The sequence below is a fragment of the Cladophialophora bantiana genome (genome assembly GCF_000835475.1).
Source record: "Cladophialophora bantiana CBS 173.52 unplaced genomic scaffold supercont1.1, whole genome shotgun sequence".
NCBI lineage: Eukaryota > Fungi > Ascomycota > Eurotiomycetes > Chaetothyriales > Herpotrichiellaceae > Cladophialophora > Cladophialophora bantiana.
In genome coordinates, this window is record NW_015971575.1 from 2,221,947 (window position 1) to 2,234,483 (window position 12,537).

At 51.6% G+C, this 12,537-nt stretch overlaps 6 protein-coding genes across 6 annotated transcripts; 3 read left to right on the plus strand and 3 right to left on the minus strand.

Annotated features, from left to right (window-relative positions):
• Positions 1 to 1,195: 1,195 nt before the first annotated feature.
• Positions 1,196 to 1,435, minus strand: Z519_00813 (uncharacterized protein; the record flags this gene model as incomplete). The annotated part of the gene is made up of 1 exon (XM_016758570.1): positions 1,196 to 1,435. The coding sequence occupies one exon, from the start codon at positions 1,433 to 1,435 to the stop codon at positions 1,196 to 1,198; it is 240 nt and encodes a 79-aa protein (XP_016625819.1).
• Positions 1,436 to 2,008: 573 nt separating this feature from the next.
• On the plus strand, positions 2,009 to 2,818 carry Z519_00814 (uncharacterized protein; the record flags this gene model as incomplete). Its single annotated transcript, XM_016758571.1, has 1 exon — positions 2,009 to 2,818. One exon carries the CDS (start codon positions 2,009 to 2,011, stop codon positions 2,816 to 2,818), a length of 810 nt encoding a protein of 269 aa, XP_016625820.1.
• Positions 2,819 to 3,576: 758 nt separating this feature from the next.
• Z519_00815 (uncharacterized protein) lies at positions 3,577 to 4,684 on the plus strand (the record flags this gene model as incomplete). The annotated part of the gene is made up of 2 exons (XM_016758572.1): positions 3,577 to 3,630; positions 3,779 to 4,684. 2 exons carry the CDS (start codon positions 3,577 to 3,579, stop codon positions 4,682 to 4,684), a joined length of 960 nt encoding a protein of 319 aa, XP_016625821.1.
• A 538-nt stretch (positions 4,685 to 5,222) lies between these two features.
• Positions 5,223 to 8,182, minus strand: Z519_00816 (uncharacterized protein; the record flags this gene model as incomplete). Its single annotated transcript, XM_016758573.1, has 2 exons — positions 5,223 to 8,066; positions 8,114 to 8,182. 2 exons carry the CDS (start codon positions 8,180 to 8,182, stop codon positions 5,223 to 5,225), a joined length of 2,913 nt encoding a protein of 970 aa, XP_016625822.1.
• A 376-nt stretch (positions 8,183 to 8,558) lies between these two features.
• On the minus strand, positions 8,559 to 10,547 carry Z519_00817 (uncharacterized protein; the record flags this gene model as incomplete). The annotated part of the gene is made up of 5 exons (XM_016758574.1): positions 8,559 to 8,800; positions 8,867 to 9,317; positions 9,371 to 9,510; positions 9,593 to 10,165; positions 10,217 to 10,547. 5 exons carry the CDS (start codon positions 10,545 to 10,547, stop codon positions 8,559 to 8,561), a joined length of 1,737 nt encoding a protein of 578 aa, XP_016625823.1.
• A 486-nt stretch (positions 10,548 to 11,033) lies between these two features.
• Positions 11,034 to 12,317, plus strand: Z519_00818 (uncharacterized protein; the record flags this gene model as incomplete). The annotated part of the gene is made up of 3 exons (XM_016758575.1): positions 11,034 to 11,534; positions 11,590 to 12,008; positions 12,080 to 12,317. The coding sequence occupies 3 exons, from the start codon at positions 11,034 to 11,036 to the stop codon at positions 12,315 to 12,317; spliced, it is 1,158 nt and encodes a 385-aa protein (XP_016625824.1).
• Between the last annotated feature and the right edge of the window lie 220 nt (positions 12,318 to 12,537).

Here is a 12,537-nt window from a genome sequence, read left to right on the forward strand (position 1 = left end):
TAACAGGTCCACAAGAATATAAGAGCAATTCCACATTCTAGATCTTTACGACAACATATTGCAAAGTCAATTGACAAGTCCGGCGTCCTTAGGATCAGATCTAGGCTACAAAGCGAATTTTCGCCAGCAATCGAGCTTCGCAGGATATGTCCACAAGCTTTTCTTAACTACAGTGCTTTAAAAGAGGACTACGAGCTTAGCGCGCAGATTCTGAATCAACTTTTTCCACGTATAATTTTTGAACCTTGGTTAGGGCGGAGAGCGACACTCGAAGGGAAGAGCTACAATGCTTTGATACATTACTGCAAGTCTAAGTGCTCAAAAGAAGTCAAGCACGCCGCAACATTGGCCGAGACTCTTTCGGCGTGGGATTGCTGGGCCTGGTTCCTTCTTCCTCCTAATATGTCGGAGGCTGAGTGATTATTATCTTTACTAGCTCTCCTCAGTACATAACATACGAGAAGAATTACTGGGATATTGCCGAGAGTCGGAGTCAGTCATCTACCTGGGCTTCTTTGCACCACCTAGTCCTCAGCTGATTAAGGCGACGAGGACAGCGGCATATGCAGCATATGCTCCAAATATCTCGGCTCTCCGCCCATGCGTCAAGAAGCCAACACATAAGGCGAATACCCCAGTATATCCTACGATAAAACCAAGCCGTTTCGTGTTGCTCTCGATGTTGCAGAGGCTGAACATGGCTCCGAAAAGCAGTAACACTGCTAGGATGATGTATATCATGGGGACGCACATGTTGAGCCGGCGCCCAGAGTAATTCGATAATGGATCATCAACACTTGAGCTTTGGTTCTGGTTCTGGTTCTCAATATCAGACTTTGGTACGCCCTTCTATACTAACTGATCAGCATTCTCCAATCAATCTAAGGTTTCAAATACTGACAGCAAAAAAAGACGGGAAGTGTGCTTTGCATGAATCTGGTCAGTCGGCCATGGTTTGTGACCACCCTAAGAGATACGAGGCCGTTTGCTCCGTCAAATATCTTTGCGTTCCGACCATTGAGTGCCGGAGTACCTGGCGCCAAGGTTCTGGAAGCATTGTTGAAACAGTTTCGAATAGCCTCGAGGGTTCGGCGAGCTGGTCGCTCAATCGCTCTGACTTGGTGCTCCAACACGAGCATCTCTCCTGGATGGTGTCAGTGTACAGAGCTCCCAGCTCGATGACGGACCCCCGATATTACGTCCCTATGTATCTCAGCTTGAGAACAAGGTGAATTCTCTCTTGGATCTGCGAACGACTTGGCTCATCGACATCGGCGTCGACACTCATGCTGGTCCAATTCCTCAACCCGACCTTGAGATTCAATGGAGCCTGGATATGCGCAATGTCTAACTCTTTAAGCCGCTCCTCGATCTCAAGGAGCTCGCTCTGGAGATACAAGAGATTCCGAACTCCAAGCTCGCCAAATCTGCGCATGATGCATAAGTTCCGATCTTTGTCGCAGATCATGAACCGTGCCAGACAACTATAACCATCTATGTGGCTCATGGGACCGCGTCTAAGTTTGGTCACTGTCCCTTGGACAAGGTTAGTAGCGTGGTTCCGTTGACAGCCTTGAACTTCTGGAACTCCACGGAAAATTAATCACATGGACAAGAAGGTGACAGACAGATGTATTGCCATTAGCTGTTATTCTCACCCCCCGGACAGCAGGGCAAAATCGGGTGTCATCTTGCCCCTCTTTATTTTTGATCGTCTCGAACACATTCCTCGAGCACATCAGAGCATTCACTTTGACTCCAAGAGCCTTTTGAGGGGTTGAATAAGTCCTCTATTATGGAGAAGCTGCAAAAGTCTCTAGCCGCCCTCCTAGACGTGGACCTATTGACTTTTGATCAGGCGTAGGAGTACTTCCTCCCCAACTCTCCAGCCTTCGAGCCGGTCCAGCCTTCTTTCGAGGGTATAGAAGATGCGTTTCTTCGAAGAAAACTCTTTTACCGCCGAAAGACACTCCATGAACTACTGGTCGCAGGACTCGACGAAAGAACAATGACTGAGACCCACTTCGAGCTAGCCTCAGAACCTAAATGCAATGCCTCTAAAGAAGACGACATGGATAACCTAGTCTTCGTTGAAAAGGTTCAGTATGCGCGTTTATCCAAGCATCTACCGCCTATTCCTCATCGTCCCGAATGGCAGACAGAAGGAAGCACTCGACCGAATGGCAGGCGATCTAAATTCAAGTGCGGTGTACGAATAATCTTGAAAGAGTCGGAAGTTGTTTCCTGTCCTGACACCGGTTCTGAACAGAACATCCTGTCGAAGGAGACCGCAACGCAGCTTGGGATCCTGGACCGATTAGACTCGAGCCGCTCGAGCAGGTCCATCTTGGGGAACGGCATAGGTGCGCAGTTTCTAGGAACTGTTGACATGGAGCTCCATTTCCCCCAGGGCCCGAAAATGTTGCCCAAATGCACGTTCCATATGTTTGAAAGCTTGATACGCCTAGCAATTCTAGGTAGTGTTTTTCCGAGACATACCGAGCCTCTGACAAAGCATTGCCAACTCCGTCTGCACGAGAGACCTGTACAAATTTCGTCTCTTTTGCAGGTCATGCACGTTGACGCAGCCAGGGAAAGGTTCAGATGTTATATGGATAACAACCTGGTGGATGCCGACGTCGACACCGGTTCTGAAATGGATCTAGTATCCAAGCAGTCCGTTCGGAAGTCTTCCCAGCGCGTAAGGGCTCTGCAGGATCGCCGACTTGTGGAATTCGCCGATGGAAGCATTGGCTGGATATCCTATCAGATATTTGCCAGGTTCTCTTGTGACCTGGAACGACCCAGGTCTGAATAGACCTGTAAATGGTTCTAAGTCCTGCAGGGTCTTCCTTGCGAGATCCTCCTAGGAGAGGAGACTCTCGACTATGTGGACGTATTCAATCGAGAGACGTCCTTCTCCATGGAGATATTGGTCGTGGACGGCATTGAGCTGTGTACCATATTTTGAACCCGTTATCTCGAGCGAAAAAATGACCGCAGTGTTGAGAATCAACCGGAAGGGTCAACAAGCGAAGAGAAAGAATGACGCAGGCGGAAGGCTCATGCCCCCTTCTCCGGCTACTCTGACGTATCTCTTCATAGAAGCAGTGAATTAAACTGCAGAAGTTTCGCTTACCTTCGAAATGCTTTCTGGTCAATGTCGAGCCCAAGTTTCGCGAGTGCAGGGGGGAAATGCTCGCTGGAAGGGGAGTGCCGTCAGATCAATCCTCTTGTAACCTGTCTCTTTTTAGGCCGATATGAAGGACTTTATTCTCGCGTAGCCCTCTTGGTGCTATCATGTCTAGCAGGTAATAATAACATGGAAAAGCTGGGAGTGAGTGCCCTCGGAACAATGATAACCCGAAGCGCAAGCTTGATCTTCTCCGCACCTCGAACTTGAATGCTTGCCAATGCTATTACATACGAGGAATAGTAGCTATATCGCTATGTAGTAGCCAGCAGCCAGCAGCCAGCAGCGCATCTTTCCCAGGGCTTCTTCTCGCGATGACTTTGGACTGACTGCCTTCGCGGTCGTTCTCTCGTTGACCTCGGAGAGTACATCTGGTAAATACTATGCGCAAGTGCTTCAGCACATGCACAAGAGTTTTTAGTCATGAAAACCCCTTAGTACGTTGCTTCCAACCCATACCAACATCAAATCAACCGTCACTCAACATAGCCATGGCAGGCGAAAGCACATAGCACTTTCTTCCCATAGCTCCCCCTGCTGCATTATGCCGAGCACTGACTGACATCCACCTTTCTTCCTTTTTAGGGTCTCCCTCGCTCTCCTGCACCAGGCGGCAAAGGACCACCACCTACACTCCCACGCGCCCAACGCAGTCTCCCTCAAAAGCGCCCGCTGCGCAATGTGCGACACACCATCGCCGTTTCCTCCGCCAAAGGCGGCGTCGGCAAGTCCACGCTAGCTGTGAACCTTGCGCTCTCCTTCTCCAGGCATGGTTTGCGGACGGGGATTCTGGACACGGACATCTTTGGCCCTTCGATCCCCACGCTGCTCGGGCTTTCAGATGCGGGCGAGCCAAAACTCACACAACAAAACATGCTGGTTCCTCTAACGAGCTACGGACTCAAGAGCATGTCCATGGGCTACCTATTACCGAGCGAGTCGGCCCCGGTAGCATGGCGCGGGTTAATGGTGATGAAAGCTTTACAACAACTCCTGCATGAAGTCGACTGGTCTCCGGGGCTCGACGTACTTGTCCTTGACCTCCCACCCGGCACGGGCGACGTGCAGTTGACAATTGGCCAACAAGTCGAAATGTCCGGGGCAGTGATTGTGTCGACACCGCAGGACATTGCGTTGAAAGACGCCGTCAAGGGCGTGGAGATGTTCCGCAAGATGCACATCGAGGTGCTGGGCATGGTGCAGAATATGAGCGTCTTCGTGTGTCCACACTGTCACCAGGAAACCAGGATCTTCGCCAACAGTCGCGATCAGAACGCGCACAACGGCCTAGGCGGGGCGGAGACCAAAGCTCAAGAATTGGGCGTCGATTTTCTGGGCGACATCCCTCTGGATGCCAGGATTTGCGCCGACGCAGACAGGGGCATGCCTACGGTCGTCGCCGAAGAGGCAAGCGGTGTGAAAGTCAACACGGGCTATTATGAACGTATTGCCGAGAAAGTTGCCCGAAAGATTGGGCTAAGCTGGCAATGATGGTGCGACGAAACAGGCTCTTGCGCGATGAGATGGGCTTCTTGATTGATGCAGAGCAGACGACGGTTGCAGGTCCGGTATTTTTCGCGGAGTCCTTCTGCCTCCTAAGAAGCATTCTCGATGTATTGAGCACACCAAAAAGGAAACGGGCCACGTGCAGTTCATCTTCCATCTTCCATCTTTCATCCTTCATTCTTAGCCACGATGACACAAGGTCCTTCAATGTCTGAAGGTGAAGAGTTCTGCATCCAGGTGCTTGTCCGACGGCACTTTAGGATATTATGTGTGTATATATATAGCACGACGGAATAATGCAGGGTGGAAAATATGCAAGACGGCATTCATTGTATTTGTGTCAGTTTTTGTCCTCGTCCAGCAAACTCCAACTCCGGGCGGAGAGTCGTCAAGAGAGATTCCCCAGTGCAGTCTGGAGCTTCGTCTCTGTCCGCTCATACATCTTGGATCGTTGCTCGGCTGTAATCGCATTCGCACCGCCCTATCCCGTCCCACTGACTCTTCCAGCCTTTTGGTTACCTCGTCAGCTATCCAAACCATTTAGATCTTTCTCTTTCTCTAATATCTGGCCTTCTTTTCTTTCATCGCCTTCGACCTCGACTTTGTTTTCTTTTTGTGCATGCTCTTCATTATCGACCACGCCAACCACACCCTCTGCCTTGATTATGGCAGTGGAACTTGGACTTCTGAGGGGGGCCAGTCGACCCATTCCCTCGTCGCGTTGGTGGCTCCGCAGCCGCTCGAGACTGCGTTGGCTCCGAGGCGTATCAGTTCCATAGGCGCCTATCAGAGCTCTCCCTGCCGCTTCAGCACCCAGATGGATACTTGCCACGCCCTCGTTGAAATCTTCACTTCCAGACACAAAGCTCGCCGTCTCATTTGCCGGAGGACTGCCCGGTGTTGTGTCCGTGGTTGGACTTGATGCCTTTGCCTTTTCCACCGCCTGCGAGTCGATGCTCTTCGTAACACCTGGCACGGCGAACACTGCACGAGTGCTCGCATCGTCGGCGACTACTCCGCTACGCCCTGTCATCGTGCTGGCGCCATCGGATAGCACAGGCGCCTGTCCGCCATTGTCGTCACGAAGATGCGCTGCCGTTTTGAACTTCGGGATGAAGCCTGCTGAGAGAAGGGACGAGTCAGGTGAAGACATGTGCACGTCTTTATGTGATTGTTGGTTCAGTGTCGTCTCGGGTAACTCTGTGGATCTTGTGGCATCAGATGGAACCATGACTGGCGGTACATTGCAACCTTCAGCTTGGCCTCTATCCGTGACCGAGATGGTGCGCGTCCTGCCTCGAGTTTTCGATTCGCTTGCCCTGCGTTTCGCGCTTATGCTTCGCTTCCTACTAAGGCTTCGTCGCGGACGTGTCATAGGATGCTCGCCTTCGACAGCAGTGGGCGCCGCGCCCTGCTCTCGTTCTCGACTCAGCCGAACCTTCTCCTCCCTCTCCATCTCAGCTGCTTCCTTCTCCCTCTTCAGCGCGTACTCATCATGTTTGCTTCCCCACATACTCCACATCGCGAGTCCATAGCTCTTGCTCTTCTTTTTGACCGAAAGGTCCTTATCGGTCCGCCGACCGGCAAGAGCGCACGGCGGAGGATGCTCGCCGACCTCGAAGCCCTTGACTTTTCCGCTGGAAAGAGCTTTGACTCTTTCCTTCTGCACTCTGCTCCTTGCTCTGGCATATTTCGTGTCCCAGATCTTTTTAGCCCCAAGCCATTTCCTCACCGGACCAGGTTTGATGACCCCAACCTGGTCCGGATGCATTTGCAACGCCGCCAATTCTTGTGCTTCGGCGAGGGGGTAGATCCTCCCGTGCCGGTCAACGCGTTGACGAATCATGTTGTTCTCGAAAGGGGGGATAGGGTCTCCAGCTCGACCAATACTTCCCGTTGCCTTGTTCGGGTCTACATTCGTCTTTGCCGCGCTATTGTTTGATGATTCGGCGTCGGTGTCTGGTGGGGAATGACTGGCTGACCGTGAAGAGATGGTCGAGATATTGTCATCCTCCACGATCTCGATTGCTCGCTTCTGAGCCCTGGCCAGCACCCAGGCGCCAAATTGTGCGACTGAGCGATACATCAGTTTTGCTGGGCGAGTAAACGACAGAGTTGGAGCAACGTGACACAGATCTTCCCATACTTGTAACTGGACTGGCGTGGCTTTGTACTTTTTAATTATGGTACCATCTGGGTCATATCTTGACTTGAAATCGGAACCTAGGGGAAATTTCGAGGGATTTGCCATCTTGTGAGCGAGATATATCTGTTCATCCCGCAGAATTTCTCCGCCGCCGGTAAGAATCAAGATTGGAGGAAGGCCTCCAAGAGATGGTTGTAAGACGGGTGACACCAGAGGGTGGGCCAACAGCTGGTTGGTTGTATACATCTGAATCTGGTCCTTTAGGACGATTCGCTTTCCGTCAAGTTCAACAGATAGTGGGAGTTGATGACTAGGCACGATCTCGCCGTCGTCATTGATAGGTACCGACGCTGGAGGATCGTCTTCCTTGTTCTCTTTGAGAGATGCATCTTTGCCTTTTGCTAATCTGCTGATGATCGCGATCTCTTCATCGTTTGGAGGGGGCCATGAAGCTGAATGTTTCTGCATGAACCCATAGGGTGGTATATAGTCAAACTCTGCATTGCCACTCAGGCTGGGAAAAGAATGGGTGAGGTCCACCCACGGCGAGATGAGGACCGCACCAGCAGGCAAAGGAAGTCCTTGATCGCGCAGAATGCAGAGTATCGAAACCGTCATGCCTCCACCAGCCGAGTCTCCTGCCAGGATGATCTCTGAAGGATCATGTATGCTGAGGAGATAGAAATAGGCAGCAAGACAATCCTGCAACCCGCAAGGGAAGGGAAATTGCGGTGCCAGCCTGTATCTTGGAGCAAATACACGGGCCTTGAGTTTCCGAGCATATCTCTGCATCTGGTATCGGTGGACGTCGACACTGCTGAAGAAATAGGCTCCTCCATGGATATAGAGCATGATCCTCCTGCTTTTCGTGCCTCGTTTTTTCTGTTCGTTGTAGTGTGTGCGCATCTCAACCCACTCAGCCTTCAGATCAGCTCCTTTTGGTCTCCACTGCCACCATTGCGTTCCGCCGATTTGTTCAATCCCTGTCGGGCCCAGCTGGTCCGTGATCGTCTTTGCGGCCTTGCAGACATAGTCGGTCGTGATGGTGACGCCCTCGGTCCTCACCCAGGCGGGACTGGGGACCCATTGCGCGGTAAAAGACTGTATATCTTCAACTGTATGATGTGAGGCATAATAAAGAAACGATCGCATTAGATGGAGGCCTTCATCGTACGAGATGTGTGCTGTAGGCTTGTGGCGTCGGGGTTTCCGATTCGTATACTATACACTTGGTTAGGGCAGATTCTTGTTCTAGGCCAGATCCGTACATGAGATATGCACGTCTTGATGACAGTGGGAGTGACGGCAGCACCGGCGGTAAGGGTGTTTATAGTCATGTTGTAGTTTTGCAGCTCACGCGTCAGGCCAGCTTCATGTTGATCAATGGAGAAGGGGAGAGCCAGGGATAGAATGCGACATCTAATAAAAGAATAAGCTCATAAAGGCAGGAGTAAAAGATGCCAGCGCGTTGCAGTAGTATTATTGCTGAACGCTACTTTGCAGACCATCCAGTGCGCCGGGCCGATTGGGGACTTGGATGCGAGCAGGACGACATCGTACGGCGTGCTCGGATATGGACATCAATCTCCACAGCTCTGTCATACGTCATCTCCAAGACTGCCAGCCTTGCCGCCAAGAGTCCAGCCTTGTATCGAGTAAGAAAAGTCTCCTTCCTGCTGCAATGCTACTCCCCACTCCGCGTTCGTTAGAAGCTCAGCCTTGAGCATCCCATCCGACCCAGTCCACAAACGCATTCCCGAAGAAGTCATTCGTCCATGTTGCCAAATCACTTGGCTCAGCTTCGTAATTCTCGCCCTGTAGCTGACCTGATACCGGTGCGGCAGTGGCATAGTTGAAGAATGAGTCCCAATCCAACATGTTCGTGGTTGATGGCCAGTGATCAGGTAAGGCTCCCTCTAGGGATGATCCGCCCGCCTCTTCGCCAATACGACGAGCTGGAAAATAACGATGGTCAGTTGGCACTTGATGTGTGGATTTGCAGTACTCAGATCCTTGCATACCTCGAGGGTGGGTCACATATCTAGCATGCTGCACCAAAACCAAAGCGACTTGCTCCAGCTTCGCTGCAAGCGAACTTCGCGGGCTCATCTTACCCAGAAAGACCGGGAGATTCTCCATAGCAGCGAGAGCTTCCTTGTTCTCATCTGACTCGCCCTTCCCATTTGAAATGAGCTCACCGAACAGGTCTAAGAATGGGGTGAAGGGACCACACAAAAGGTGCCATGCCATACCATCAGAGGGTGCCTCGGAGTCAGCGACCATGTTTTGTAGTAAACGAAGCATCCGTTTCGAGGATTCGATACACTGGGCCCTCATTTGCGTGGACGATCGAGCGAGGAGGATGAACAGGTACTCATATTGGAAGCCAACACTGCATAAGCTCAGATCAATGGAAGCAGCATTGTTGGCGTTAAGAAAAGGCTTTTCTGCCATTGCAGCAGCTTCGAGAATCTGCATGCGCATGTCAGCTGTTAGATGCCAAATTTGCCGAAGGCGAGACCTACCCGTTGTGTCTGCCGATACCACGACTCAAGATCCTGCTTGGTTGATTCAATGTTACGATCATTAGGTGTTGTTTCTTCGTGAAGACGATACCAGATATCAGCCATTACACGTGATAGCAGAAACATTTGGTGGGTGTAATCTGAAGCTGCTGTCAGTCTTGGTCTGTTGTTTCAGATCCATCTAATGTCCACCCGGCTGCTTGTGTTCGAGAGCTGACTTACGCGCTCCAAATAATGCCGGGGCGCCTGCCGGAGTAACATGAGGCTGAAATGACAGAAGCTGGCTTAGCGTGGGCAAAGGAATCTCTCTCGCCATTGCGCGGTGGAAAGTTGGGGGTCTGCCAAAGATGAGAGCCAGTCCTATGTCCACAAGATTCAGGTGCCAAAACATCACGACACGCCGGTCCTGGGTCCGAGAGTCGAAACGGCGATGTCTCACTCCCAACGCCTGCAGCATCCTACAGGCGTTTGTGACCAACATCCAACAAAGTGAAGGGTTGGTGAACTCCTCGACATCGACGGCGAGCAGAATCAAAGCATGGATATTTGCTTCGCTGGGCTCCAGGAGGAGTCTTGCGTCATTGAGGGCGAGCCAGAGATTGCGTCGAAGCTTTGCCTTTGTATATTCATCGCCGGGGTCAGTGGATGAAACAAAATTGAGAATGATGCCATAATACATCACAAGCCAAGCTCTTTGCTGCACTTGTTGCGGGCGAGATGCTCTTAAATGGTCCAATACTTCAGGAGGAACAGAGATAAACAAAGGACGGTCTCGTTTCAGGCCGGCGACGAATGCTGTTGTAAGCGGTGTCAGTGGCCCCATCATGGAAATGCGACGGTGCTCACCATCTGCCCAGGAAATCGCCCGATCTTCGAACAAGTGAAATTTGTTGCAGGCCTTATCAAGCTCCCAATCGTCGTGCCAGATGGCCGCACAGGCTTCAGACAAAGATGACAGCGCACGCAGAGAGGTTTGAGGTGACGCATCGAGTCCCTGCAGCCGGTTTCGAGTTACTTCTATGTCCATTGCGAGATTGGACTGAAGGCTGCTGGTAGCCGCGTCAGAGACATGACTGCCAGTCACTGTGACCGGCGAAAGATGATCAGGAACAGCAGCATCGTATTTCCGCTTCCTGTTTCGACGAATTATCCCAGATCGCGAATAGATGCAAGCCATGGCTTCATCTCCGCAGCGCTGGCATCCATCGCGTTCGCGGGAGCATGCAACCTACAGACTTGTCAAAGCAGTCCTCCCGGCTCGTGAAATAGGTCGGATAGACGTACCTTGCGGGATCGGCATGTATCGCACTCCAATCATCATTCTGGTCAGTCCACAGTTTCTTCTAGATGGTAATTGACGAAAGCTTACAGCATATGGAGCGAGGGTCTCGGCCATGGTTGAAGTGGTTGATAGTTTTGAGAAGAGTAGTTGTTCCAGCTTCCCGGAAGTTATTCAGTAAGTATCGAGCTCCATGACGCTGTGATGCTGCCGAATAACCTCCGACGGAGCTTACGGAACTTACATTTGCCATAGGTCATGACTTCATTGTCGAGGCAACATATTGTACTGAGCACACGCAATATCCAGCTTGCTATAAAAGATGACACGCCGCACAGGTAACTTCGAAACGGATCACACATCTGACCCAAATACATCTTCTCCATGACACCGTCCGTCGCCATCCTCGGCGCTGGCCCCAGCGGTCTGCTACTGGGGCGGATGCTTGAACTCGCCAACATCGCCTATATCATCTTTGAGCGAGACAGATCAGGCAACGAGTCCTCTTCTCGAGCTGGTACGCTCGATATTCATGCCGACTCTGGTCAACTCGCTCTCCAAAAAGCCGGCTTACTGGATCAGTTCAAGAAAATGGCCCGCCACGATGCGCACACCATATTAGCCGACGCAAAGGGCAAAGTGTACATCAGGACCGGTGACAGCGACGAGGCCAATGAAGATAGACCCGAGATCGACCGCAAGGATCTACGAGCGTTGCTCCTGAACGCGGTCCCAGCCAACAGAGTACGCTGGGGCTTGAAGGTTCAACACGTGCAGCGAGATTCAGACGGGTTAATGTCTGTCCATTTCGCAGATGGAAATATCGAATCAGGATTCCGACTTGTCGTAGGGGCGGATGGTGCATGGTCCAAAGCTAGAACTTTAGTACGTTACTCACCTATCTTAATATCTGTCTTTGAGCGACTAACAGCAAAGGAAGGTCACATCCGCCAAACCCCAATATTCTGGGCTGCACTACTTGACCACAACTATAGATCAACAGAATCCGTTCCACTCTATCGCGGTCTCGCTGGTCGGAAAGGGCAACTATATAGCTTTCGGCGGAGGAAAGCAAATCGTTTCTCTCAAGCTCGGTGACGGCTCCTACTACGTCGGCGTTGGCCTGCGGCTTCCTGAGGAGTGGAGTGCAGAGAACGCCGCTGTTCTCGAGGATCCCAAGGCGATACGTCGGCTGTTGCTCAATGACTACTTCGCAGATTGGCCCAAGATGCACACGGACTTGATCGAACACAGTGACGGGACATTCTATGCTTGGCCACTGTACGCCATGCCGACAGAATCTCTGCCGTGGAGGACGGTTCCCGGTGTTACTTTGATAGGGGATGCTGCACATGCAAGGTAAGACTCGATTACGCTCCGGGGCCTCTCCAATTCTGCTCGTGCGAGAAAACTAACCGATGATCCTCCAGCACGCCTTTTGTAGGTGAGGGCGTCAACTGTGCCATGACAGACAGTCTCCAGCTCGCCCAACAAATTGTCAAGCACGGAGTGGATGAGCTTGATCGTGCCGTCTCCGAGTACGAGAAATTGATGTTCCCTCGTGCGATCGATCTCATCAGCCGAAGCGCGATGAGCGGCGAGCTGTTCTTTGCGCCAGATGCACCTCGAGGTTGGCTCAAGGCCTTCGCTGGCATTGACTGTGACTAAGAAGGTTCTGGGCTAAACAGGAGATCCCTTGGGGAGTGGGTAGTGCTGTTACATAGAGACGCAAATCGGTATCCTAGAGTACTACAACAACAAACCTGGGCAGCCATAGTCATGTCTTCTTCGTATGAAGGTCTAACCATCTTCTATTGCCGTTCAATAGATTGTGGCGTACGCCGTCTTCAGGAAGTACTTGAAACAGAGATCTCACCACCGCCGCCTA